Source organism: Gambusia affinis, linkage group LG09, assembly GCF_019740435.1.
Source record: "Gambusia affinis linkage group LG09, SWU_Gaff_1.0, whole genome shotgun sequence".
In the NCBI taxonomy this organism is placed as follows: Eukaryota; Metazoa; Chordata; class Actinopteri; order Cyprinodontiformes; family Poeciliidae; genus Gambusia; species Gambusia affinis.
In genome coordinates, this window is record NC_057876.1 from 27,305,740 (window position 1) to 27,331,231 (window position 25,492).

Consider the following 25,492-nt stretch of genomic DNA (forward strand, 5'->3'; position numbering starts at 1 on the left):
AGTCTAAAAATGTTAGTGACACCAGCACTACCAGGAGGTCTCATATTGCAGAAAAATAAGCTAAATGTAAAAAAAAACAAATATCTCCTGAATATGTAAATCACATGTAAATGAAAGGTTGCACACAAAGCAGAAACCATGTTAGCTGTCAGCAGATACAGCTGCCTGCACAGCTGGGAAGCTGCAGAGGAAGTGCTCACGCTGCAAAAGAAGATGCTGTACACCGTCACTCCAAAACATCTGTCAGCATGTCATTTCAAATGAATGGTGGGTAATTACACAATGATGGTTTTGTCAGTGGGTGGCATCGAACCGCCCAACTTTGGATGTGTGACATGACTGTTCTTGTCACTGTGTCTCTCTGAGACAAGGTGGTGCAGATGAGAAGTCATGTCAGAATTTCAAATTCAAAAGTGAGTTACGTTTTAATACAGTAGTGATGTCATAATCCGACTTTAGAGAACATGGATGTGCTTATTAAGGCGGCTTTACCAAATTCTAAGACTGCATTAGCAGAGAGGGAAATGATTACCTTTGGCGCTGAAGGTTTTTGCCGCACATTTGTATTTATGTGTTTTGAACTTCTAGAGAAACAATTAGGATCTGTAAAATTATATGTGCAGAGGGAAATGCTCTAATTATTTCTTCCTTTTGAAGCCATTTGTGAACTAATTAGCATTGCACAGCTTTTATTACAATAAAAACAGAAAACATTCCCTAGTGTTCATTTATATTTCAATTAATCATGTAAACAAAATGAAGCAACCTATGATTTTTTTTTCTTTATCAGTTAAATGCATTTACACTAGATGGTCTTCCTTTTTTGTTTTTACTATTAAACATTACAGTGCTTAGTGAAATTATTCGAGTGGGAATGGAAGAAGTGAAATAAATAAACTAAACAGTTAATTTACAAATCAGTTTGTTTTACCTCATTATGTTCTTGAAGAAAACAAAATTTCCCTCTTGTTGATATTGCTGATATTTGTTTTGCATGATTCAATTTGGGTCAGCTGAAACATTTGTTGCTCTAATCACACGCTTTATTGTATAATTCTTCAAGAAAAAAAACATCCTTAGCTGGTCAGGAAAATGCATTTTATGCTTCCAGCTGCTGGAGCAGCTTGTAATAAACATAGGGACTGGGCAGTTATCATGAGTGGTGACAGTTACTGCGTCTGTGCAGATGAAACAGTGCATAAGCACAGAAACTTCATCAACACAATGTCAAAGAAGAAGAATGTAACGGCGGGTGCCAGAAAATTTAATAGGCAAGTGATCTCTGGCAGCACAGTGGTAAATTTCTACAACAGTGATTGTGTTGCTCCCAGGCTGTAGCCAAAACAAAGAGGGGAGATCAGCACTACTGTAGACTCATGCTTTACTGCAGTCTGCAAAGCTGGAAACACAAAGGCCAGAGAAGAAATGCTGCCATAAAACAAAAGCTCAGCATTTGTCTATAACAAGAGTGTGGTGATGCTATCATTTTGGTTGTGCAAAGGTTCAGGATGGAGAAGAAAAACAGGGAGAATCTAAAGTTATCTGGCAAAGGTTCAGGAGGCCTTTCTAACTAAACTGAGCAAACGCCGACCCCATAAGGAAGAACTGAGAGATTCATTTGACTTGCAAAGGAGGCAGAGTGTGTGTAGACTGGACATGTAGTACTGAAATGAGAAAGGAACCTAGTATCATGAGGCAACCCTGACAATTGTTTTGGTGTTCTTTTTCTCTCAAAGTGTTAAAATATTTCATTGTTTCTATTATTGTTATGCTTTGTGAGAGGTTGCAATTTTTTGTCTTATTTTGACAAATTTAAGGATGTGAATTAAAAGAGTGAAAAAGAGGTGTTTGGATCAGGGCTGCAGAAAATAAGGCATTTCTTATCCATTTCGATAACAAAATTTCTCCGAGAAAGTTGCTTCTGGTTGACGTCTGCTGCTTTAGTCTTGAAACAACTTAGTAAAACTTATTGAGTTTACTAAGTGCTTATCTTCTAAAATTTTTAAGGCTGCATTAAACAAGTGTCACCAAATATTATAGGGACAAAGAGCCTGAAAGCACTTAAATCCTTTTCTAATTTATTACTATAATTTATAATAATAACTACCTATTTTAATAGTTCAAACACCAAATATACCTTAACATTAACTAATGCATACAGTCTTACCACAGAAGTTAACATCTAATCTCTGCTGTTGGTGGTTGAGCTAATCAGTGCAGAGAAAAGGAATGGAGCTCCTGGATTGGCTGCTTTGCTAATGCCAGCCAGTTGTGTGTCAAGCAGCATTGCATCCAGTTTTACAAGCTGCATTTTCTTTCTAATATTTTGGATACCCTCTTTAGGAAGATTTTTTTTATAAATGATTTGGATTCACATTCCACAGAAAAATCCACGAATCATTGAATCTGTGAACATTGAACCATGAATTGACAGGGTTCATTATATTGCATGTAGCAATTTTGAGCTGATGATAAATTTGTGATATATTGAACAGCAGAAGTTTGGCCAATATAAAAGACGCAGAAATAACAGTTTAGTGAGTATTGGACATTTGTATAATCTATATTACCAGTACTCATAGATGTACATTAAGTGTATTGAAAACTGGGATAAAAATCTTGGAATAGAATTTTGATCCTGTTACAATGAAAAATGTACTTTCTTAATGGAGAGCCACAGTTGGCTGATTTAGATTGAATACATAAATAACTTCATTTAAAATTAGGTGTTTCTTAATAGCAAGAGAAGTTTTGTTTCTGATTTTTGATTTGCTGCATCTGATTCGGCAGCTGGTGAAGACCATTTCAGCTTTGGTTCAACTTCAGTGTTGACTTCTTCACATGAAAGAGTTGGGAACTGTTGTTGTTGAAATAGCCTGATGAGTCCAGCACATGGGATTTCAAAACCCATACAGGCTTGAACATGTCACACTGTGAGAGCGCGATACAACAGAAACTCTGTAACACTGCAAATCAAGATACCACACTGAACGAGGTACTGCAGCAGGACAATGTGTCAAACAAATCCATATCTGTCCATCAGTAAATGGACAGCAAGTTGTGAACCTTAATGCACTTATTCTAACAAAAAGCTGACAATGGTAGAAGCACAAAAGAAGAGAAGAATCAGATGTGGGTCACAGCAGCAGTCACACAGCACAACGCTGCCAGAAAATATCAGATGCTGCTTGTTGCAGGTCGACTTCGGTGCATGTTTGTTAAACCGAATTATCACATACCACCGTTTCAAGCTCACTACCAGAAATTTTCTTTCACAATAAAAGATTTATTTATGAAAATTGCCCAGTGTGAAACCGGCTTTTGGAGTCTACCTGGGAAATGGTTTTACTTCTTCAACCAAAAGGCCTTGATAAAATGAGAGTTATATATATATATATATATATATATATATATATTTATATATATATATATATATATATATATATATATATATATATATATATATATATATATATATATATATATATATATATATATATTTGATGTCTTTCTGGTGCCAAAATGTACCAAATATAATGGTATTTAGATGTAATAACTCATAACTGCTTGCTTTTTGAACAAAATGAGAATCTGTGTTAGAACCTACATTATAGCTTCACCAAAAAATAAATGCTAAAGTAAAAGCAGGATGCTTTATTAGAATTTATTTCCACCATCTACTCATTTACTAAATGAGCATGAACATGTTTTAAGTGCCACCAAAGGCAATTCCAGAACTACAATTACAATTCGTACTTCCACTCTAAAAAACTGTTGACTGTTGTCAACTGTTGTGTGTAAGGTATGCTTAGTATATTTAGTCAGCATGAATTTGGTTGTATTTTTTTGTTTCTTTAATTTTATGATGGCTATTTATAATGAGATTTTTTTCTCAATTAACCTTCCTGGTAAAATAAAGGCTAATTAAAAAATACTTTGGTACGTTTGCCAGTAGTACATGAGAACAATAAGTGAAAATCAGATGAAGTTAGGAATCATTTTTTCTAAGTCTGGAAATGAAGTCACATTTGAAAGAAATCTTGTTTGGAAAAATAAATAGTCCTTGTCAAGTTAACATATTTTGCTAAAAATATCTTTCTACTGTTATTTAACTAGTGATTTATTCTTTCTAGCATAATGATTTAGCAGGAACCATTGACCTAAGGCTTGCTTGAACTGTTCAGGCTACAGAAAAGCTGTGATTATGACGCTGATATTTTCAAATAGTTGTGTATTCATTCACTGACAAATCTTATGATTAAAATAATCACCTGATATGGGCTCATGTATCCAATTTAGACCCATATCTAATCAAACCAAAACATACTTTGGGGCCCTGTAGGTTCTTGCTAATGTTTTGAAGCAGGTGTTTTAGGTCTTGCATCTGAATGGTTGGATGCAGAAAGTAATTTGAAATAACACATTTGTTCAGGCACCTGATCAGAAATGATCACTTCCAGCTTCATGTGCTGATTGTTTTTATAAATCTGAAAAGTCTTGGTTTGAGTTCATTCAGTGGAAAATAATATCTGTTCTGTGCTGAAAATAATTTATGAAGTTTAAAACCAATCATCACAGTTTGGCAACTGCTCTGTAAATTAACTACAAACAATATGACAACTGTGTTCCAAATCCTCATTAACACATTAGCAGCACGAGCCTGTTATGAGTGTGGTAATTAAAATCTTTGATTAACACCACCTGGAAGTGAGGAGAATATTTTTTGTCTTCATTGCTGGAATTGAGCTGAGAAAAGTTTAAAGTATTTAGTAATGGCTTTATACTAAAACAAATTCAATAATATCTTTTGTTAATTTAGGGTTTAGAACCTATATAATGTTCCTGTTCGGTTTATAGCACATAGTTATAAGGTTGGTATCTGAAAATGTGAGTCCCATGAAATAAAGTCTTTTATAATCTGCCTATAAATCTCTACCTTCTTCTTGTAAAGTATACAGTAGGTCACTCGTCATTTCTGGAATACTTTCTGTGTGCCGTTAATATTGCTGGTCAGTTTGTTCACTCTAAAAATTTGGGAGAACGTATTTTGCAGAGAATTCAGGCAGCCTTTTCTCCAGGGTAGAGGATTTTCTTCAAACACGCTATTTCTTCTTGCTGCTCTGAGAATATACAGTGAGTGTAAAATGTTTCATTCTCCAGCCAACTCTACTAACCTCTAGGCAAGTGGTGCCCTTTTTTATGAACTCACTTTACCATTTATTAACTGACTCGCTGACTACGGGTTCCACAGAAAGAAACGTACCGTGGTCCGTTGGAGTTGGAGATTTCCCAGCTGTGTTGCTATCAGAAGGCAGAAAATGCTATCGTTTTTCCCTGGGGTCTGATTCATTGTCATACACATCACAGAGGCAGATGAAGTTTCTCTTGACGCACCACAATAATAACAAAGCAGGCACAGGTGTTGCAGGATTTATAAAACTGATTCATGGAGAGGACCTGTTACATGAATTCTGCATGAGTTCCTCATTTAGAGATGCATTACATTCATAATCATCCCTCTCTTGCTGTGTTGTCAGAAACTGCTCTGTCTGTTTGATTGCCACATCCCTTTTTGCCATTTTTCAAGGAAATGCAAGAACCAAACAGGGGCGCTATCGCTGGGGAAAAGAGAGTTTCCTGTGGTTCTGGTTGTGCTTTGAAGTGGAAGGAATCCTTGTCTGTATACGGTGCTGCTAGGGATGTACGAGCAACAGTGCAGTCTGTGTAAGAACCTCCATTTTAGCTTCGCCAAATAAGATATGTTAAAGCAACTAGGATGCTTGGGTGGCACATAAACAACACATGTTCCGGTCTTCTCCATATATCACACAGACAAACTGTAGTGCTTCAAACAATTGATCTACATATAAAAATGCGGCTGAGCGTGCTTAAATGGATCTGCCCACCGGGGGTCAGAGATGTGTCAGCAACGCCACAGGGTGGAAAAGGACGTGTGTGGAGGGGGGATAAACGTAGTTTTTCTGCTGACTGGAGTTCCCCTCTAGTGACCTCCAGGACAATTTGAATAATTTCAAACAAGCCTCTGTAGGGAATCAAGGGCTTACGGAGCAAACAGGGAGCAACCAGCTCATCCCTGAAAGATGAAAAACGTCCACAGACTTCTGCTGCTATCCCATTTGTCAGCGGTACAGGTGGGCTTCATTTTGACCGGGAAAACATCCTGTTGAAGATGGTAATGTTTTCCTGTGAGGACCAGCCCCAGGAGCTTTAAAACATCAATAACAGCAGTAGGCATGACTGCTCATTTAATCTAAAACTGGTGATTTTCTGAGTCAGAAGTTTGTAGATAGATAACTTCTGAAACTCCAATAAAAATAATTTTATGTGTATTTAGCTCAAATATATTGAGCTGAAGTTAGGAAAAAAAATATCTTGGATTTGTTGCTAAGGAGTGACAGCAATGAAGACGATCCAAGAAAGAGTTTTATTTATTTACTTATAAATATGATCTGAAACCCAAAAGAGGCTCTCCAGTAATTGTTTTTTAGTTGATATTTATTCATCTCAGCTTCTATGCACCACAAATCTAGAACAAACTTCCAGAAACCTGCAAAACAGCCAAAACACTGAGTTCTTTAAAATCAAGACCAAAATCCCACCTGGTCAGAGTTGCTTTTGAAACATAGTAAATTAAACATTGATCAAAATATATGATGTGTCTGATTTTGGTGATTGCACTCATCAAAATGTAATGTTTGTTCAGTTGTTGACTGTTTGGTGTTTTCTTTATGACTTTGTATTTTTGTGTTTTTATTTTGTAAAGCACTTTGAGCTGCCTTGCTGCTGAAATGTGAAATACAAAAAAACTTGATTGATTGATTGGTTAGTACTGTGAAGAACTTTTACCTTAATCTTCTCTCAGTTCCTTTTTTTTTATTTTTCATATATTTGATTTCTAATTGCTATTAGAAAGATTTTATGCATATTTATTTCAATATTCATGTCTGCATATTTGTTGAATGCAGACCAGAATGCTACACTGTTGCCTCCCATTTACTGTAATTTGATACCATCAGCTCAGACATTTTTCCTTCTTCTCTGAAAAAAAATTCTTCAAAGCAAAAATTTACATGTGGAGTATTTTCAGTCTGATATCAGTGACACTCAGGCTCTACAAGGACTTGATTGGTGGTTTTTTGCATCCGTTCCCATTCAGGGGTGGCAGGGAGTCTGCTAAAATGCTGCAGGTGCAACCAATAGATGCCGTCTGATCTCAGCTCCATAACACGAAGCTGGTGTCACTTTGACATAATGCTGCTATGTGTGAGCAAATGCATAATTATGGTGAAGACTTGCAATGTTAGGACCTGCAGAAACCACCATTTATCTGAGAAGAGGCACAGTGCTTCTGCAGCTACAGTTTCTCTGTGTCCGTAGAGATTTTTCTCTTACTTTCAGTAAGTACTTTACTGCAACCTGAGCATACCTTCCCATTAGAGCTTATTAAAGTAATGTGACTAATGCTAACAGCATGGGCTTGTCTGGGGCTGTGGGAATGTGATGGATACTCAGGATCATGGGAGATGTTTCTTCTCATGTGTTTTTACCTTGAAGCCTTTTGGGATAAAAATCTTAATCAGTCCAAGCAGTTTTTAACAAAGGCTAGAAAAGGTCTAACAAAAATCTGCATTTGTAGATTTTGTTATAGAGTATTTGTTATAGATTACTGTAGTAACCTGTTCCACTACTATAACACTGCAAGGGAAAAGTTAGAGTCAAGTCTAGATGTCATTTTTACTTTATAAAACAGAGTGAAGGAAATTGCTTGGTAAAACTGAAATAAATAAATTCTCCAAATACAAACAAAAAAGTGAGTTTGTGTTTAATTTCTCTTGAAGCAGAGAACACACTGGATAGTTGGAAGAAAATGGCCATCTCTGTTCTTTATTGGAGTGGTACTTGGGGTTAAACCTGACAAAGTAGCAATTAAGGATTTAAAAAGGAAAGCAGCTGAATGAACAGAGAGGGTGGATGTCTTAACAAGGGGCAGGTGTGATGATTAGGAAATCAAGCCAGGTCTGAGGGGAGCAGAGAGAAAATATGGAGGGATAATAATTATAGACCATAACACAAATCAGGATGTTTCTAAAAAATGTTTCTGATCAGTTTGAGCAGATTTCTTTCCGGCGGTTGAGCAAAACCAATATGCAGCTAGTTTCAGATTTAATTTCACTTCCCTTTAGGTCTGCACAACTTAGTAAAACAAACACCCACTTAGTAAAGTAGTTAAAAAGCAAAAATGAAAAGATGTATTTTGTTGCCCTTATTTTTCATTGGTGAATGGATAAAAGGAGAAATAAAACATGTGACCACCAAACAGAGAACCGTCTCCAGAAAACGACTCCAAATGTCATTCAACTTGTGACCGGTTTCAAAAAGGAAAAATGACATTTAAAGAGTTTTCTGAAGGATGTTATTTTGAATTAATTTTGTTTTGCTTTGTGAAATCAATGGAATATATCCCCTCTGCTGATAAATCTGACTTGCATTACTTACTGTAGTGTTTTGTTCCACTTTGACTTTAAGCTAGTTTCTTCTGTGAATGAAGCAACCTGAAAACTAAGGATGCTTCTTTAATACCAGAATCGATGGGATTTTATGTTGCAATTTGATAATCTGTATCCCATGAATAAAATGCCTCATAACATTTTTCAGTGGTTCAGACTACAATAGTAAGGATGATTTTATATATATACCATATTGTCTAGTGTGTAAAGCTGAGTGATATAAAGATTTCAGCGTAAAGCTAATGGTACTTTACAGGTGATTATTTTGCTGCTTCTTGATGATCAAAGGTAATCAGGTATTTCAGGCAATTGCATAATAAAAGTGATTGCAGTGCAGTTAGCGTTATTATAGCTGCTGTGGAACAAGGGACTTGATTGCATGTGAGCAGCTACTCAGCATAACCCTAGTTTAAGGTGAGGATACTGCAGACAAATCTTTTATGAAAATTGATGATCAGGGCATAAAAAGGTCAAATACATCCTGAAATCTAAACAATTTTTGTGGCACTTTCATCAGATAACTAATGCCTGAGGGAGTTGTTGTTCTGGACCAGAATTGTATTTATTTTTGTAACAAAAGCTTCATTCTTGGAAACTATCTTTCCTCCCAAAGTAAGAGAGCAAATTCCAAATTATTTCCAGTCAGTGTTCACATTTGTAGATTTTGTTATAGAGTACATATAAAATCTTTGAAAGAAAATGCAGCTGCAGAAGCTGAAATACTTTGGCATAACGCTACTAGATATTCTATTGGCTGATGTATACAAAGCAGCCAATCTGGAAACGCCGTTCATTTTCCTGGACACTCACTAGCTGTACACACAAGGGCAAAATTTGTGCTTTCTACCATTAACTTAAAATGAAAATAGAATATCTTAAATTTCATGAAGGATGTAGGAGGAACTGAAAAGCTTGATATCCTACAGATTTGGAAGAGGTTGTAAAAAATTTTGTCTTTTTCTCATTGTTTAGAAAAAGTGCATAACTTTAAATTGACAGTTCCAAACACAGTTATTTCCCAGTTCATGCACATTAATGAGATGAGCGGAAGTTACAGTTTTTAGCCCAGTGTGTTGAAAATCTACTGAATATCCATGCGGGAGGTAGTGCAGAGAGCGTGAGAGATTGTTGAGACATGATTCATTGTACACATGGAAGAAATGGGGAGTCTTCATTTGAAAGTCAATGCCAAAGCTTCAATGTGCTCTGGGGGATTTAAAACCTCCAGTCAAACTTATGATGGCATCTCTCAGGGGTTCCAGGAAAACTCCCTTAATAGTTTCTCTGCTTTTCTTTTATTAAAAATCGCTCAAGACTTGCAGCATTTACACAAACATGAATACATGCATTTCCAAGGTCTTGCAGATTTATTACTGCAGGTGAAATTACTGCACCCACTTATATTTAGATTATATCTGTGAGCACATGAGATCGTAATCATCAAATCTTCTAATTTCTTCTTTCTTTCCATAATTGTCATTTTTAGTTTCAGGCGTCTGAAGGATGCAGTTTAAAGTGGAGTTTTTAGCTCAGACACATCCCACAGAAATGAGTCCATTAATAACCCACTTAACACCAGGGTGTTGTAAAGAAGCTGATTGACTGTGCTGGCAGAAATGTTAATCCACCTCGTTTGGCTTAAACTTAGAGTTAGTAGAAAAGTGTGGCAGCTGCTGTTGCTCACATTAATCTGAAGCTTTACAGCCCTTTGTGTTCAGATCAGTCCCTCCCTTCTCCAGCCTCTCATTCTCAAATGATGGCATTGGTTCACTAGCATACCATCACATTCTGCAGCAGTGTAACCCATTGATTCTAATCAGGTGTGGCAACAGAGAAACCTCTGAAATATGCAGGACAGTGGGACCTGGGGACCAATAACATTTGGCTATGTCAGCAGGTGATCATTTTGGAAGTTTCCAAATATTTCCCCATGTAGATATTTTGGAATAAAAACAATTGTTCCTCAGACCACTATAAGTCTATGTTCACACAGCAGGAAAATGTGACTCAAATCTGCTTTTTTTTCTTTTGCCCATATGTGATCTACAGCCAACTTTTTTATGACAGTCTGAACAACCCAATTTTGATCTTGTTATTAAACAAAAAAATCGATTCTGTGGTACTAAATCAGATGCTTATGATTGTTTGTAAAGCATCTGCAGTCTCAACGGTCATGTCGCATTTTATCTGACATTAATGTCGTTGACGTGAGACATGCGTTTTAATTCTTATGAAAGAAGTCTGTGAGTGAAGCTCATTGCGATCCAATTAATCTAGTTTTAGGTATAGCTTAAGATATGGCTAATATTTCTATTTTTTAGCATCTTAATAAAACTGCTGCAGGCATTATATATCTGGTAAATGCAATGAAAAACACATTTTCTAGGGAAGAATATGGTGTGAAATGTATACAAGAATATCCTACAGATTAAGTGGACATGTGCAATGAAAAACTTTAACAAAAGAAAAAAGAGGTAAATTTGCTAAGATATCCACAGTTAATCTATCAACCTGCTCCTGTATATCCACTAACATCAAACACAGATCTTATGGGGCTTAAAAATGCTGAGAATGAAACTAAAACTGTATGCGTTCAAAGCCAAAAATGTGCAGGAACCTGAAGGCGTCAGAAATCCGAGGGAGTCAACAGAAGTCGCAAAGTCACAAAAGTAAAGTTTGAGTGTTCACTGTTGGTCCAGAACATCACAGTGACATGCTGCTGTGCTGGTGGAACCTCCTAACCTCCTGTGAGTAGCATGTGGGCTCAGAAGTCTGCCGCAGCACTGCCATTGTTGTCAAACTCGGTGTCACTCCAGCAGAACAAGGAAGTGGGGTCACCAAGCTGCTGTCAGTCATCGCTCTCTATTGAAGAAAGATGAGCAGACACTTGAGGCCTGAGATTGCTAAAAAGCTACAGCTTGCTCTTTGCCTGTGAACACTGAGTAAAATGTATAAACTGTCACAAAGATTTTAGAGTTGAGCTCTGGATGTTGTGGATGTAAATGCAAACACCTAAGGTTAAATGTAAGACAGAATAAATAAAGTTGTTTATTGGATAATGATGCATATTTATTGAAGTTCTAGCTTGTTTACCTGCTCCAACAGAGATGTTTCTGTGACATTCACAGGATATGCTCTCAAAACCTTTTTGTTTAATTCATGTCATGCAAAGGTCCGACTTGTCCTCATGCAACATAATGAATAATTGAAAATGCATTACACTAGAGGTGTAAAGCGAATGTTTGCACTCATATAAACATACTTGGGTTACATCTGTTCTTGCAGCAGAGTTGAAAATCTTATCTCCCCACTGCATCACAGCTACTTGATTTAAACACACACCCTAATTAATCCGAAGCTCTCACTTTAATTGCCTTAATATATTGTCTCTCTTTCAACCTTATCTAGATTTTCTCATGACGTCTATTTCCCCATAATTGATTTAAAAGGAGATGCTATCTCATTGCTGAGTGTGGGGCACGTATTAATAGCTTCAGTGTAAACCAGCGACAGCTTCGTGGTTCTCATTGTCTACGCTAATTACAGCATGCTTGATGAATTGCCTCAGCCAAATGGTATTGAACCTTTAAATTGTTGTAGAGGAGCACTCACCATTCTTGTTTGGTTTTTGACAGGAAAAGACCAATGAAGACAGCCGACTGGTGGTTGGTTGCCATTTTAATGGTGGGGATCTCTGGGCTCGGCGCCACTGGGAGACCCGATAAAGAGGGATTCGGGTCGCAGCCCTATCGGCCAGTCGTAAAATTCCGACACAAGGTATTGATTGCCTACTCCTTCCATTTGCTGTCCATAATTAGACTTTTTAGCTTTTGCAAAGTATGAAGCTAATTACATAGGGAATTTATTGATGCATCTCTTGTTTTTTCTTTCTTCAGTCCACATTATATTAATAATAAAATAATGAAAAATCATTATCCTTTCTCCTCTGTGGCAGAGATATCAGATTAATATGAATCCCAGATGAAAAAAGATTATTTCTTTTAACTGAACATCTTAAGTAAAAGATGTAATTGAATGCTTATTGACCAAGTGATAAAGTGCAACTCCCACAGGCGAAACCTGCCGTTTTTGTTAATTTCTTCTGCTGCATTGCAAAGCACAAGCCATTATTTCAACCCTGCAGAGTAGCTGCATGCTGTTTTTCTTTGATTTAGTCTTAAACAGACGAGTGTGTGTTTGTAGGTCAGAAAGCCGTTTGTTTGGATTGTGGTCCTTGAGTTTACATTTCTCATAAGCCTCTTGCAGTTCTGTTTACTGCTAAAGAAATCTACCATGCAGTCTGACATCCATGACAGACTGGGAGGGAAAAAAAATGTTGCATTTTTGCCTTTACTTTTAAGCCTGTCTTACACAGCCAGACTAAATATTGCATTTAGCATTTATTTTAGTTGTAGGCTGGCAAGGTGGCAAAGCGGCTTGGAGATGAAAGGCAGCGGTAGTGGTTTAAAAGGTTGGTGGCTGAGAGGAAGTAAATATAACAAGGTGTCAGAAGGAGCAGATGGTGGGATCGTCATTGGAGTATATTTGAGTTTACTAAGAAGCAAAAAGAGATGAAAATCTGTTAAAAAGACGTAACGGCCAGACACTTTCTGGCCTTTTGAAGGAGATTTACAAAAAATGGTTTCTAATAATTTAGACTGGGCCAGCTCTGTACTTTTTTTTACATAAATCCCTGAATATCAGCTTTATTTATTTCTTTAACTTTTTTTTTTTTTTTTTTTTTTTTTTTTTTTTTAACACAGAATCCCTTGGGAATAATTTATTCCAAAGTAGGCTTGGTGAAGAAGACAGTGTTTCTTCATTAAGTTTCAAACCTGTTAATTAGAGCTTCAAGCCTAAAACGAGACTTTCTTTAAAATATTCTGAGGTCAGAAGGCCAGATCTGAAAGCACAGAGATGCCTGAATAATAGATTTATTATAAAACTAAAGAGCATTGATGCTCAGAATCTAAAACTGAAAGGGAAGGAAGCAGCACTCATGTTTATCTTTCCTCATCTACCATAATCAAAAACATTTCAAAATGATGTCCAACATTCAACTCTTTTCAGCTTGATACAAATTCTAGAAAAAAAAAATCCCTGTTCAAGTCTTACATAGATTACACTCAATGAGATCTCCATATTGGTAAGAAATTGTGTAAACTATTTTAATGATGTCTGAAAAACAGACATGTGAATGTCTTCTCACTCAGAAACTGCTTTAAGCCAGATGGCAAAGCCTGCAGCAGCTAAAAGGCATTTTAAAGTTCTTTGCTCTCTTTAGAGACAACTGAGTAAAGTCTAGTGTTGTCTGCAACACTTCAGTCGTAAAAATACTGTTTCCAGTGGACTTATTAAAATGGAAAATAAAAAGTGTCCCAAAAATAAGCCTTGAGGAACTCCATTTAAACCAAAACAAACATGAAAGCACAATGTTTACTTTTATCATCATTAGTAAGAAGCTTAGAAATAGAGCAGCTATTTACTGAAACCTTAAAATTTGGGATTTTCTTAACAATACAACAAACTACAAAGTCTATAAAATTGTTTTGGGTCAATAGATTTCAGTGCTAAAAGAAATGTCCTTTAAACCAAATGCCAGTAGGAGGTGAAAAAAGCTATTTAAAACAGTAAGATTGATCCTTGCATTATAAATGGAACCAATATTCTCAATGTAATAAAATTTCAGATATATCTGTCAGATAGCAATGTTAAACAAGAAGAGACATAAATGTTCTTTTTCTATTTTTACGTGGCTTTTGCACTGAGTATAGTCTCAAATATCCCTATGGTGGTTCATGTAAACCTGATCTCCATTATCTTGTCACTACTTTGTGTTTCTCCTTAACTCATATATGCCAGTATAAATCAAAGGGAAAAAAAAAAAAAATGTTTCACAGACTTTCATAGCTATATCTTGTAAAAGCGTTTTCTTTGAAGTATGTGGAGAAGGTAATGTGATTTTCTCTGCTCCGTGTTCACAGCATTTGGCAGAGGATTTCAGAGATGGAACATTTCTCTATCAGTGCTCTAAAATGTGGGAGAAGTGTTTGGTTACCAACATCTGCAGATTCTCCCCCAAAGAGTGAGCTCTGGTGAAATGAGACACTTTTTTATGTGGGTAGGAATGTGGGAAATGGATCAAAACGCACTGCTGTTCAGAGGAAGGAGAAAATACAAAAAAAAAGTTAAGAGAGATATTAACATTTTTAAAATCAACCTTGAAGCATAAGCATAACCTTTGATTTTAAAAATAAATCAGGTCTTTCCAATTGAATTTTCTTTTCTCTTCTTTTCTCTCCAAACAAAACTTGCTGCATTTTGACTTCAAATACTGAAACACAGCCCTTGACTTGGCTGTTTGGTGTTTCTTTTCTTTTTTCTTTTTTTTTTCTGCTTAAAGACACGTCTTTCATGTCTGATGAAATATGAAAAATAATGAATTTTACTTTGTAATAAAATGAAGTGAAGCAAAATTGTTGAAGTATTCTGGATTTGTAAATATACCTTCAATGTATGCATGCAGTCCTCTAAATATTGAAATTTATTTGATGGTATGGGTATCTTAAACTGTCTTCTGCCTCTTTTCATATTTCTGACTACTTGACCTTTTTTTAAAATCTTGTAACCTTTATTTTGGACATAGGCAATAATATTATCAGACACATAAACTCTCTTTGTTCTGATCAGAATTGTCGTTTCTGCCATGAGAACCTACATCTTTCTTTCTACTCATTATATTTTCTGTTGAAACAAATGTATTCTCTCTTGTCAATTTAGCATATATATGAAACTAGCAGGATGTTGGCATCTTACTCAGCCTTACTTACTTTGAGACAGATGATCAAAGATAAGCGAGGCTTGCAGAGGGGACCAAACTTTTACAAGTTTAATGCACAAAAATAAAGCCGTGAGCTAAAACAAAAAAATGGATTTTTATGTTCTGTATTTCAGTTGAGTAATTATAATTGCTCGCTTTCCATTATTATTGAGAACAGACACTGTAAATATGTATACTAACAATAAATTATTATAAAACAAAAACATGTTTGTTTAAAAAGGAAAATACTTTAAATAGGCATGGCTGACAGACAAATATTTAGATTGTTTAATTAGAGACAACACGGCTGTGTCAGTCAGGTTTCCATCAATTCGTGGAAGGAACGTTTAAAATGTAGCCACGCAGAAAGACGTGAGTCACCTAAATAACACAGTATATTACAAATATCTATTTTTATTATGATTTCATCCCATTTTGGGTAAAATTATCTCCCACCACAAATTTGTTTTGACTTTATTTTCTCATAATGTTGTGAAACAGTAATTTTCATAATGAATGTATGTCAGCATGTCGCTGGAATGTGACACAAAGTTACAAAAATGATTTATTTGCTTTTCTGCTCGGATTAAATTAATGCGTTAGGCACTTTGATTACATCCCAGAGGAATGTCATTACAGCAACTGCATACTATGATAATTTGTCTTGTGAGGGGATGGAGGTAAACTCTGCTCATCTATCTGCCTGTCAGAGCTGTAGAAATGTAAACTCCTTCTGAAAGAAAATGCCACAGTGGAAGCTCTTTCTCTGAATCATGCCATGTCCCTTTGTTGCCTCTAACTGTTGGCTAGATTGCAGGGAAGCTGAGGTCAGTGACTTCCCAATACAGCGGAATGAGCAGTGTAAACGTTTGGAAATGGAAGATATTGTGTGATTATACAGCATCTAGCTTTAAAACCCTTTTTTGAATGCAAATCTGATTACAAGTATACATTTTTAGCACTTTGAATTGCAATGAAAGAAAATGCATTTATGGGGAATGTGCTCTGAGTGAAGTTTGCTGTTGGTTTGTCCCTCCCTTTGCTTTGAAGGACGGTGTGTGACGGGCATAACAGGATCAGACATGACCTCACAAGCCTCCCCACAATGACTTCAATCACCAAGAGTCACTCAGCCATAAACATCTGGTCACATGCTGTAGCTGTTTCAAAAAAATCATCCCACCACATTGGGTCAGGTGTAGGACACACATCCTGTCTGCTAATCATAACTGGTTATATATCAAACAAAGTGATAATTTCTGTTCTCAGACATCTCCTGCAAGACCTTGAATGATATAAAGAGTCGACAGTCTAATATTGCCTTGTCATGGGAGGTTAGCTATAATTTACAATTTAGAAAAATCTGCCAGCCTTGCTTGACACAAGACAGGAAAGCAATTTCTGCGAGTTTGTCGCTTTTAGATCGAGCTATTATGTGAGGACAAACAAAATGGAGGCAAGGACAACTGAGTGCAAAGCCCAACAATCCAGCTCTGGCTTAGCCACATGGCAAATCTAGATTAGCAGGGGATAACCAGAGAGATGAAGAGGGAGTGGGCGGAGAGCAAATGAGATAAAGATAAAGAGGTTGGGAACAAGAGAAACCGAAAAACTCAAGAGTGAGAAATGGATAGATGAGTACAGACGTCAGAAAGTCGTTTTTATCTTTAATGTGACTGCTGTTCATTCTTCTACAAGGCTTTCTCCTTTACTGGTCAGTTTGAGTTACTGATGTTGATTCGCAGCACAAGTCACAATTTCTGGTTCCATGTCTATTTTTTTTTATGCCAATACATTTTTATCCATCAACTGTAAATGTATTTTAGCAATTAAATTCAAGAAAGTGAAACTTGTACAGATTTAATTAACACAGTAACATGTTTCATGTTCTCTTCACTTTAATTACAGTGAAGTCAAACCCTAAATGTCTTAGAAAATTACAATATTACAGCAAATGGTTAATAAAAAAAGCTTTAATTTTTTAATAAATACTGTTCTTTTCAGAGGTGTGTGTTCTGGATTAGTTCAGCCTGTGGATGTCCTGTTTTAACTTATTCTTGACTGAAGCTGACTGGTTCCCTTTTGAAAACAAAGTTTAGTAATTTTACTCACTCATTATGCACAGTGGTGATGTAAGAAGGTCTTGGTAATTTTGGTGTTGCCTTTGCTAAGTCTTGTTGGAAAATGAAATTGGCATCTCCATAAATCTTGTCAGCAAAGGGAAGCATGGAGTTCCTCAGGGTCATTTAAAAAATGGCTGGACTGAATTTGGACTTGATAAACAGTGATCTAGTGATTGTAGAAACACTAGACCACAAGTAATAAGGATTTTTCTGCCTCTTCATGCATCTTCCAGATTTCTGGATCTAGAATTTTAAGTGAAATCTTAGTTGAGATGCAACTCTGTTTTGGGAATTGCTTAACACATCAGGACTGAAAATCAACACTGGACTTTTTCCTGGATAATCCCACCTCCCAGATGTCTGCCAACAGCTGTGGAAGACGTAGAGATGGACGTGGTCAGTCAGCCGGTTAGGTGCTGCAGGGCAGATGAAACAGAAGTTGTGCAGCTGGGTGTTTCCATGCCCGCAGAGTCTCGGGGCAGAGGAGGCAAGGCTGCTAGAGGCTCTGGGGAAATCATTCTTTTTAAACAAATCAAGTGTGAACACTGTCTGCAATATGCAAATGAGCCTCTTTTGAAGTCTTTCTTTCCTCCAGTGCAAATCTAAATGTCATCTCCTATAGAGTTGTTGTGGGGCAACCAGCATGGTCCAAAGAGCAACAGGCACTTTCTGCTCCTCTTGCTGTTGTGTTGTCTGCTTAACAATGTTTCGGGAAAAGAAAGGAAATGATTGGCAGGAGGAGATTGTTACCCTTCATAATGTTTTCATCAAGTGAATCATCATGTTGATTTGGTAAATAAAAACAGTGGATTATGGAAAAAAAAGCCAACTTGGTCCTCTTCTGTTTTTCTTGTAATTGGCTTCCCAGGTTCCAAATGGCTTTATTCAGGACCAGTTTGGTTTTAATAATTATCTTTATTTATTTAATTCAGTTACTAAGTTTAGATGCAGCTTTTGTTCCCAAAATGTAAAAGTTGTTTCTAAATCTCCATGATGTGTGTTAAAATACTTGATAATTTAGTAGTAAATGTGATTCATATGTTGCCAGTTTTCAGGGCCAGTAGAGCATAAACAGTGGTATTTTAGGAAGTTTACACATAAAACTTAAATATTAAAACTCAATTTATGTGGGTGTTTTTGACTCTTATTAGAATTTGATTAGCTGCAGCAGTTCCACATTTGCAATCCTATCAAATATCTCTCTACTAAGAAGAGAACGTTACAACACTATTGCACCATAACTTCAAGAAAAGATATAACATTTCTAAACTTTAGCTTCACTTAGTCCTCTTCACCTGCGACAGACTGGCGACCTGTCCAGGGTGTACCCCGCCTCTCGCCCGGGACGCAGCTGGCCTCCCGACCCCATTAGGGACGACGGGTGTTCAGAAAATGGATGGATGGATGGATGGATGGATGGATGGATGGATGGATGGATGGATGGATGGATGGAGTCCTCTTTAAGCAAAGACTATTCTGGTTAAATTTCTGGTCAAATAGTTTAGAAGATAAAGTAGTTGGAAATAATTTTGCCAGGTGTGAGTGAGTGTGGTAAAATGATAAAGGGAAAGGTAACAATCATGCATAAAAACATAATTGCTAAAAGGAGACTGAAAAAAACAAAGAGAAATTAGCCCTGTCTTCTCATGTATGATAAATAAATGGCGATGATTATCAGCTTATTGCCATATGCAGTATTTTATTGAAGGAAAGAGACAACTACTTTAAACAATATAGAAGGTTTTGTCTTTGCTGCTGATAACAAATTTCAATCTAAATGTTGTGCAGACGTTTGTATGACAAAGGTAATTCCACAATTTATTTATTTTTGTTCTTTTTTGTATGCCTCTAAAGTATTTGATTATATAATTCATATTATATTATACAGTGTACTGTATGCCATCCATTTGTGGAGGAGCTACAGCAAAGACTGCATGCAGAAATTCAATAAAACAATGAAAAAAAACAAGGCTGCTGCTTAAGCTGTCAAGATGGAGCAGTGCAAACCAAATATTTGTTGTTACAAATAATTGAGAATAAAAGCATCAAGAAAAAACAATTCTAAATAACTTGAATGCTGCAAAAGAAATTGGAAGGTAATAATAGTCATAAACTTCTTTTTCTTCAGACAATTGGATCTGAACTGAACCTTTATAACTGAAAGTGTTTTTCCAGCAGCTTCGAACCTGAAAATGCAGTAGATTTGTCTGATAAGTTGAAATTCTTGAGCTTTAGTGTCAACAGTGTAAAGAAGTAACAACTCAATTATATGTTATGCCACATGCAGAAAGAACTTTCCCATAACAGGTCAATGATTGAATTTGTACATTCCTTTGTGCCATAGAAATTGTATTCAGACATGTTCTTCCATATATCAGGATTTTGAATGCGGTGTATTTTATTGTGTTTATTATAACATAATTTGTTTTGTTCTTATTCCATCAGGATGGGATCCCAGAGAGCTTGCGGGTAAAAGGTGAGTTTCTGCCCCTTTCCTGTTCATCGATGCTTGATTCCATTTTTACAAGATGTGTGGCTGTTATCTAATTGAGGTCACCCCAGGCAAAAAACATTTACTACAAAACTGTTTTTTTTGTGCTGAGTTTGTGTGAAGTAGGTATGAATTGAATATCTATTGAAGATTTTATACATCTCAAATTCCTTTTTAGAATTTGAATGCAATTTTGCCTGGGAGCCAAAAATAATTCTTTTATTCCTAAAACTTCTTTTCATCATTTCCAGAGTTAGCAGATAGAAGATGTACCAGTAAATACTTTCTGGGGTTGTTTTGTGGGACCAGATTAAATAATCTTAATACAAAAGTTGAATTTAGAATAAATGTTCAGTCATAAATGTATTTAGCTACTGAGTTAAGAAACAATTATAAAACATGTTTAAAAAATTGCTTAAGGTGCAGATTTGTGCTTGTCATAAATTCAACCTTCCTGTATTTCTGTCTTGAATTCAAATCTGAAGTTGGAAATTCTGAATTCCAAGTCTGAATAAACAAAACACCCACTGATAGTGGACTTACAACTTGGAAAGTCAGAAGTTCCCAACTGACCTTGAATTTATTATGGCTACAATTATAGTCAAGGTCTCAGAAATTATCAGTTTATTTGCAGTGTGTTTGTATCACTTAGAGCAAGAGGCAGACCAAGTACTGTACGTTATTCATTTATGTATTTATTTATGAGCATGTTCCTTTTTAGAATTTGAATGCATAAAATGACAGACTTTATGGTCCCAATCCCGGCTGGGACATCAACTGCTGGTTTTCTAATTTGTATCTTGTGCAAGCTGAACTCGGCAGAACATGATTTCCAAATCTAAGTTCCAACTTCTGAGACAAATTGAGTGCAGCATAATGGGATTCTTCTTTGCTTCCAGTTGAGGCCAACATGCAAGTAGTTTTAATGCATAAATATTGTGAAACTAAATGGGAGGACGAGGCACAGTTGTACTGGTGTTGCAGTAAACCTAAAGTCATCTTATGTTTTCAGTGGGCTTTCTTTTATTGTTAATCTCCAAGCCTCCACGACAACTCCATGTAATCCCACCTCATACCTGAGTTTTCTTCCCAAAGTGAAGGGCCTTTCTTAATTTTTTGAGTCTTGGAATATAATTATCTGAGAACCCAGTGTAGATTATCAAAAATACAAAGTGCATAAATAGACAGAAATGCGTCTTATCCTTCCTGTCCTTGATCTGTTCTTGTGTTCTGTGATATATTTATCAGTGTGTTATTCCTGTGTTATATTTATCTGTCCTTGGCTTTTTCTATTTTGTTCTGATAATGCTGTCTCTGTGCCACGTGCATAGTCATAAAATCATATCTAGATCAAATATGAGCTAAAGAGAACATTTTATTCCCCACTGTGTGAAAAACTTATTGTTCAATCAGAATTACCAACTTTTTTAACTCAGAAAATTCCTTAGTTTTAGAATGTTCTAAATATACACTCAGTACTTGGTTGAATTGATGTATCACAACAGCTTGCAAGTAACTTTGGTACATTTGTTCTGAAAGAACTGAGTCAGATTTTTCACTTTAATTCCACACTCATTTCAACTCTACAAAGATATTTCATTTTGTAGCTACTCCGAGGTTGTGCTTAGGATCATTAACCATTTAACTTCATTAACTTCCTTCCACTTTTTTCTTTATCTTTTGCCTTTTACATTTCTGTATGATATTCTTTTGTCACAAAGCCATTTCGTGAGGTGCACCAGTCCCTCCTGCAGCAAAACACTTAGACAAAATTATTTACTTCACAGCTGGTATAATGTTCTCAGGCTTACAAGTTTCACCCTTTTTTTGTCCAAATTTATGAATTAGCAATTATTGATTGGAAAGTTATTGATTGAGTTAATCTAAACTTGATTGAGTGTATTGATTGACTAGAGAAATGGCCAATTTCTTAAGGTTTTTGTCCTTTTGTTAATTTTTAAACTGAAATTCAGGTTTTTTGATGGTCCGGTAATTTTGATATTGAAGTAATGATTCCTTTCTTCTGAGTGAGATTTTATTATGTCTCTAATTTGGCTAATTCCTTAAGAGTTTTTCATGCTGTCCCAGGAGGAAGCAGTGTGTTGGAGATTTTGGCTTTAAAATATATGCATGTGAGTGCCTTAATTTAACTAAATGTTGCTGTGAAAATAACCTTTTATAGACTTAGAAAGCCATGGCATCCTCATCTGGGTTTTTCTAAACTGATTAAAAGTTTAGCTGTGTATAAACTCATAGATTAAAACAAATTAATGATTCTTTGAAAACATGTCTTGCTCATTACTCTGGCATTTAACTTCTAACAAATTTTGAAAAATCATATCTGACCTAGGAACAGGGCATGGCATTTAAAGATTTAGTGTAATGGTAAATATCTGGGATTAGCAGTATGTTACACAGTTCCTGTAAAATGTGTGGATAACAGAGATGGAAATGCAGAGGCCCATAAAAACACAGCTAAGGTCAAGCTGAATCTCTTTCCTCTTGCAATAAGTGTAACTTGACATAAAATCAGAAGATGTAGTAGTGTTGATGCTTAGAGGTTACTGCAGTAAAACAGCATGAATTATACTTCTGGAAGAGGCCACAGTTTTTCACTTTCTCAACACAGTAGTCTAATGAGGGAAAATAAGCCAAATCTGAATTCTGCCTTTGCATCCAGTAACAGAAAGCTTCACCTCCTAAAGAAAAAAAAAAGAAAAAAATCAGCTTTTCAGTGCACAAAACAATTAATCAAATCTGTATTTGGCACTGGTGTTTCCAACCAGTTCCATCTATGAATGGATTTTTTTTTGAAAAATTAATGGACTCATGTCCTCTTTTTGGTTCACAAATACATCTAATTCATCTTTCTGTCACCTGTCTAATGTATTTTCTGTCTCCTCCCAACAAAAGTCAGTGGAGGGCAAAAGGTAGTCCAGCAGCCCAACAAGGCTGCCACTGAGTGTTTGAAGGGGCGGCTAAATGGACGGACTGTATCCCCATTTTTCTTCACCAGGGAAGGTCGAAGCAGTAATTGTAGAGGGTGCATTACCATAAAGGGCGGCCCCAGCTGTCTTCACTGATTCAATTCAATACTCTATGTTCTGTAAGCTGAGAGCAGGGAAAACTTTGGCCAGTTTTCAGCAAACACATTTCCAGTCTAGAAGCGAGAATGGTGCAGAGGTTATAAATAATTCAGGTCTGTTTTTACTTTAATACCGCTTACTTTTATACTGCTCGGTCAACTTTTGACTTAAACGTAAGGTTTGCAAGCTGTTGTCATATGCTTGCATCTTAAATTGACAACAAAAAAGATTTTCAAGAGTTCAAAATATAAAATATTCTGGTGACAAACAAAGCCAGCCAGAGAAGACACTTCACACCTTTCTATGTCCATCAGCTAAAAGAATACAACTAGCGTAAGTCTGAGAAACTTTATTTTTTAGCTACAAACTGTCTTTCACTCAAAAATTTATGGGATGAACTCCAGGCTCTCTGAAAAGAGTGAACTGATTAGACAGCATGGCATTCCTGGAATAGTTTCTGCTAAAAACGAAGCCTCTGGTGTTGTAGTATGATGAATTATGACTAATATTTATCTTTTCATCCATGAACGTCCCTCTGACTTTTGTTTCATTTAGGCTGTGATAAACTATCGACCTGGCCAGATGTATGTCTGCTTTGCTTTTTCAATTTGAAGCAATTAAAAAATTAATGAATGGCAAATATAGATTTATTTTTCCTGTTTTTCCAAAGAGAACACATTTTCAATATGCTAGATTAAAGAAATGCAGACAACCAACAAATACAGCTATTTTCTAGTGTGCTCTAATTGGAGTCCCAGTGTGTATCACAAAAGTTTAGCTTGTTATGCAATCTGCAACAAGACCCGAGGCTGCAACTGAAAGGAAATTTCCTAAAGATCGATTGATTTTTAGCTATATCAAACACCCAGCGGAACTTGTTAAAATGATCTTCTGCCCTTATTTCATATGTATGAAAATCCAAAGATGGTCATTCTCTAAATGAAAGGTGTATAAATGAGAGATCACAAAACAGACATTTTCACATATTCACAGTAAACATGTTTTGAGTGAACCTATTAACTAAAGCAATATTCCCTCTACCTTACTTTGTAAAGACTTGCAGAAATAGACCAGAAAAGTAAGACAACATAATCAATGGACTTAATTTACTCAGGCACAGCTGCAGAAAACACAACTAGTCAGTTATTGAATTAACACCAGGATAAACAGCAATCCCTGAGGGCAAAGCAGAGCTGGAGTTCATAAACATTCAAAGTTCAAAGCCTGGGTTGAACAAGTTTTCAACTGCTCATTCAGAAAAGATTAAGATATTTTTCTAGACAAATTACTACATCAAATCAGTGTAATTGTGATGTAGTTTATAAAACGTTGCTTTGTGTTGAACACTAAACCAAAATATTTGTTCTTCTCATTGCATAGAAGAATTTCCATTAGAATCATTGTTTATATAGTCTTATAATCCTTTATAAGCATTCCCCCTAGCTTGTAAAGGAAGCTAGGGGGAATGTTACTTAAGTCAAATAAGACTCACTGAAAGCATGTTTGCTGTGAATATGCACCAAGTTAACAACTGAAGCATGTTTTTTATAGTTAAACTGAAGTTTAATTTTTAAGCAAAAATTAAACTTGAGTTGGAGTGCAGCAACACCTGTCTTGGAGTAATCTTCCATGTATCTTAACTTTTGGTTTCCAGATCACATAGAAATGTCTCTGTAGGCTCTGGTCAAAGCAACTTATTTATCTACTATAGAGATTGAGAAAACTTTGAATTAAACCAGTGCTTCTTAATTCCAGTCCTTGGGCCCCCCGGTTCTGCATGTTTTAGATGTGCCTCTATTCCAGAACAGCTGATTCAAATGATTGCATGACCATCAAGTGCTGCAGAAGCCTGTTAATCACCTACAAATTCAATCCAGGTGTGTAGCAGAAGGGAAACACCTAAAACATGCAGGCGGGGGGGGCGTGAGGTCTGGAATTGAGAAACACTGAATTAAACTAAAGCCTCATAAATTGGGTTTCCATTGAAACTTAAGGCAGCAGAATCCATTGGGTTTACTATGCACAGTGGCGGTTTCTGATCTGGGTGACTTGGGCAACTGCCCAGGGCGGTTGTGTTTTGGGTTTGTTGTAATAAAAACAAAACATTATTTTCCTTTAGTAATCTTTAAAGAAATTATTACATGTCTTCAAATAGAGATAAATGTAAATAATTACATTTATCAGGCTCATTCCTGATAAATATAATTATTGATTTTATAGAGTATTTCTTTGAGTTTATTATTTTCAAAATCCCTTACATTTTTATCTTTTAGTTGATTCTAAGGAAATATTCATCAAAAGAAATGTATAGAAATGTCATCTTTTTAAGTAATAAAGATCAGTTCCTAAGAAGGTTGATTTTCTTTCTCTAGTAGTTTGTGATGGATTGGTTTATGAACAGTAGTATAATCTAACATATCTCCATAACAGAACACAACAGAATT

The 25,492-nt window shown here is 36.0% G+C and overlaps 1 protein-coding gene across 2 annotated transcripts in view; it reads left to right on the forward strand.

The window, feature by feature from the left end:
- Positions 1-25,492, forward strand: part of fstl5 (follistatin-like 5) — a 175,550-nt gene that overhangs the window by 17,817 nt on the left and 132,241 nt on the right. For both annotated transcript variants that reach the window (XM_044126833.1, XM_044126834.1), the window contains exons 2-3: positions 12,164-12,305; positions 19,917-19,947. In XM_044126833.1, the coding sequence (XP_043982768.1) occupies positions 12,174-12,305; positions 19,917-19,947 (163 nt within the window). In that variant the 5' untranslated portion in view covers positions 12,164-12,173. The remainder of the gene's footprint in view (positions 1-12,163; positions 12,306-19,916; positions 19,948-25,492) is intronic.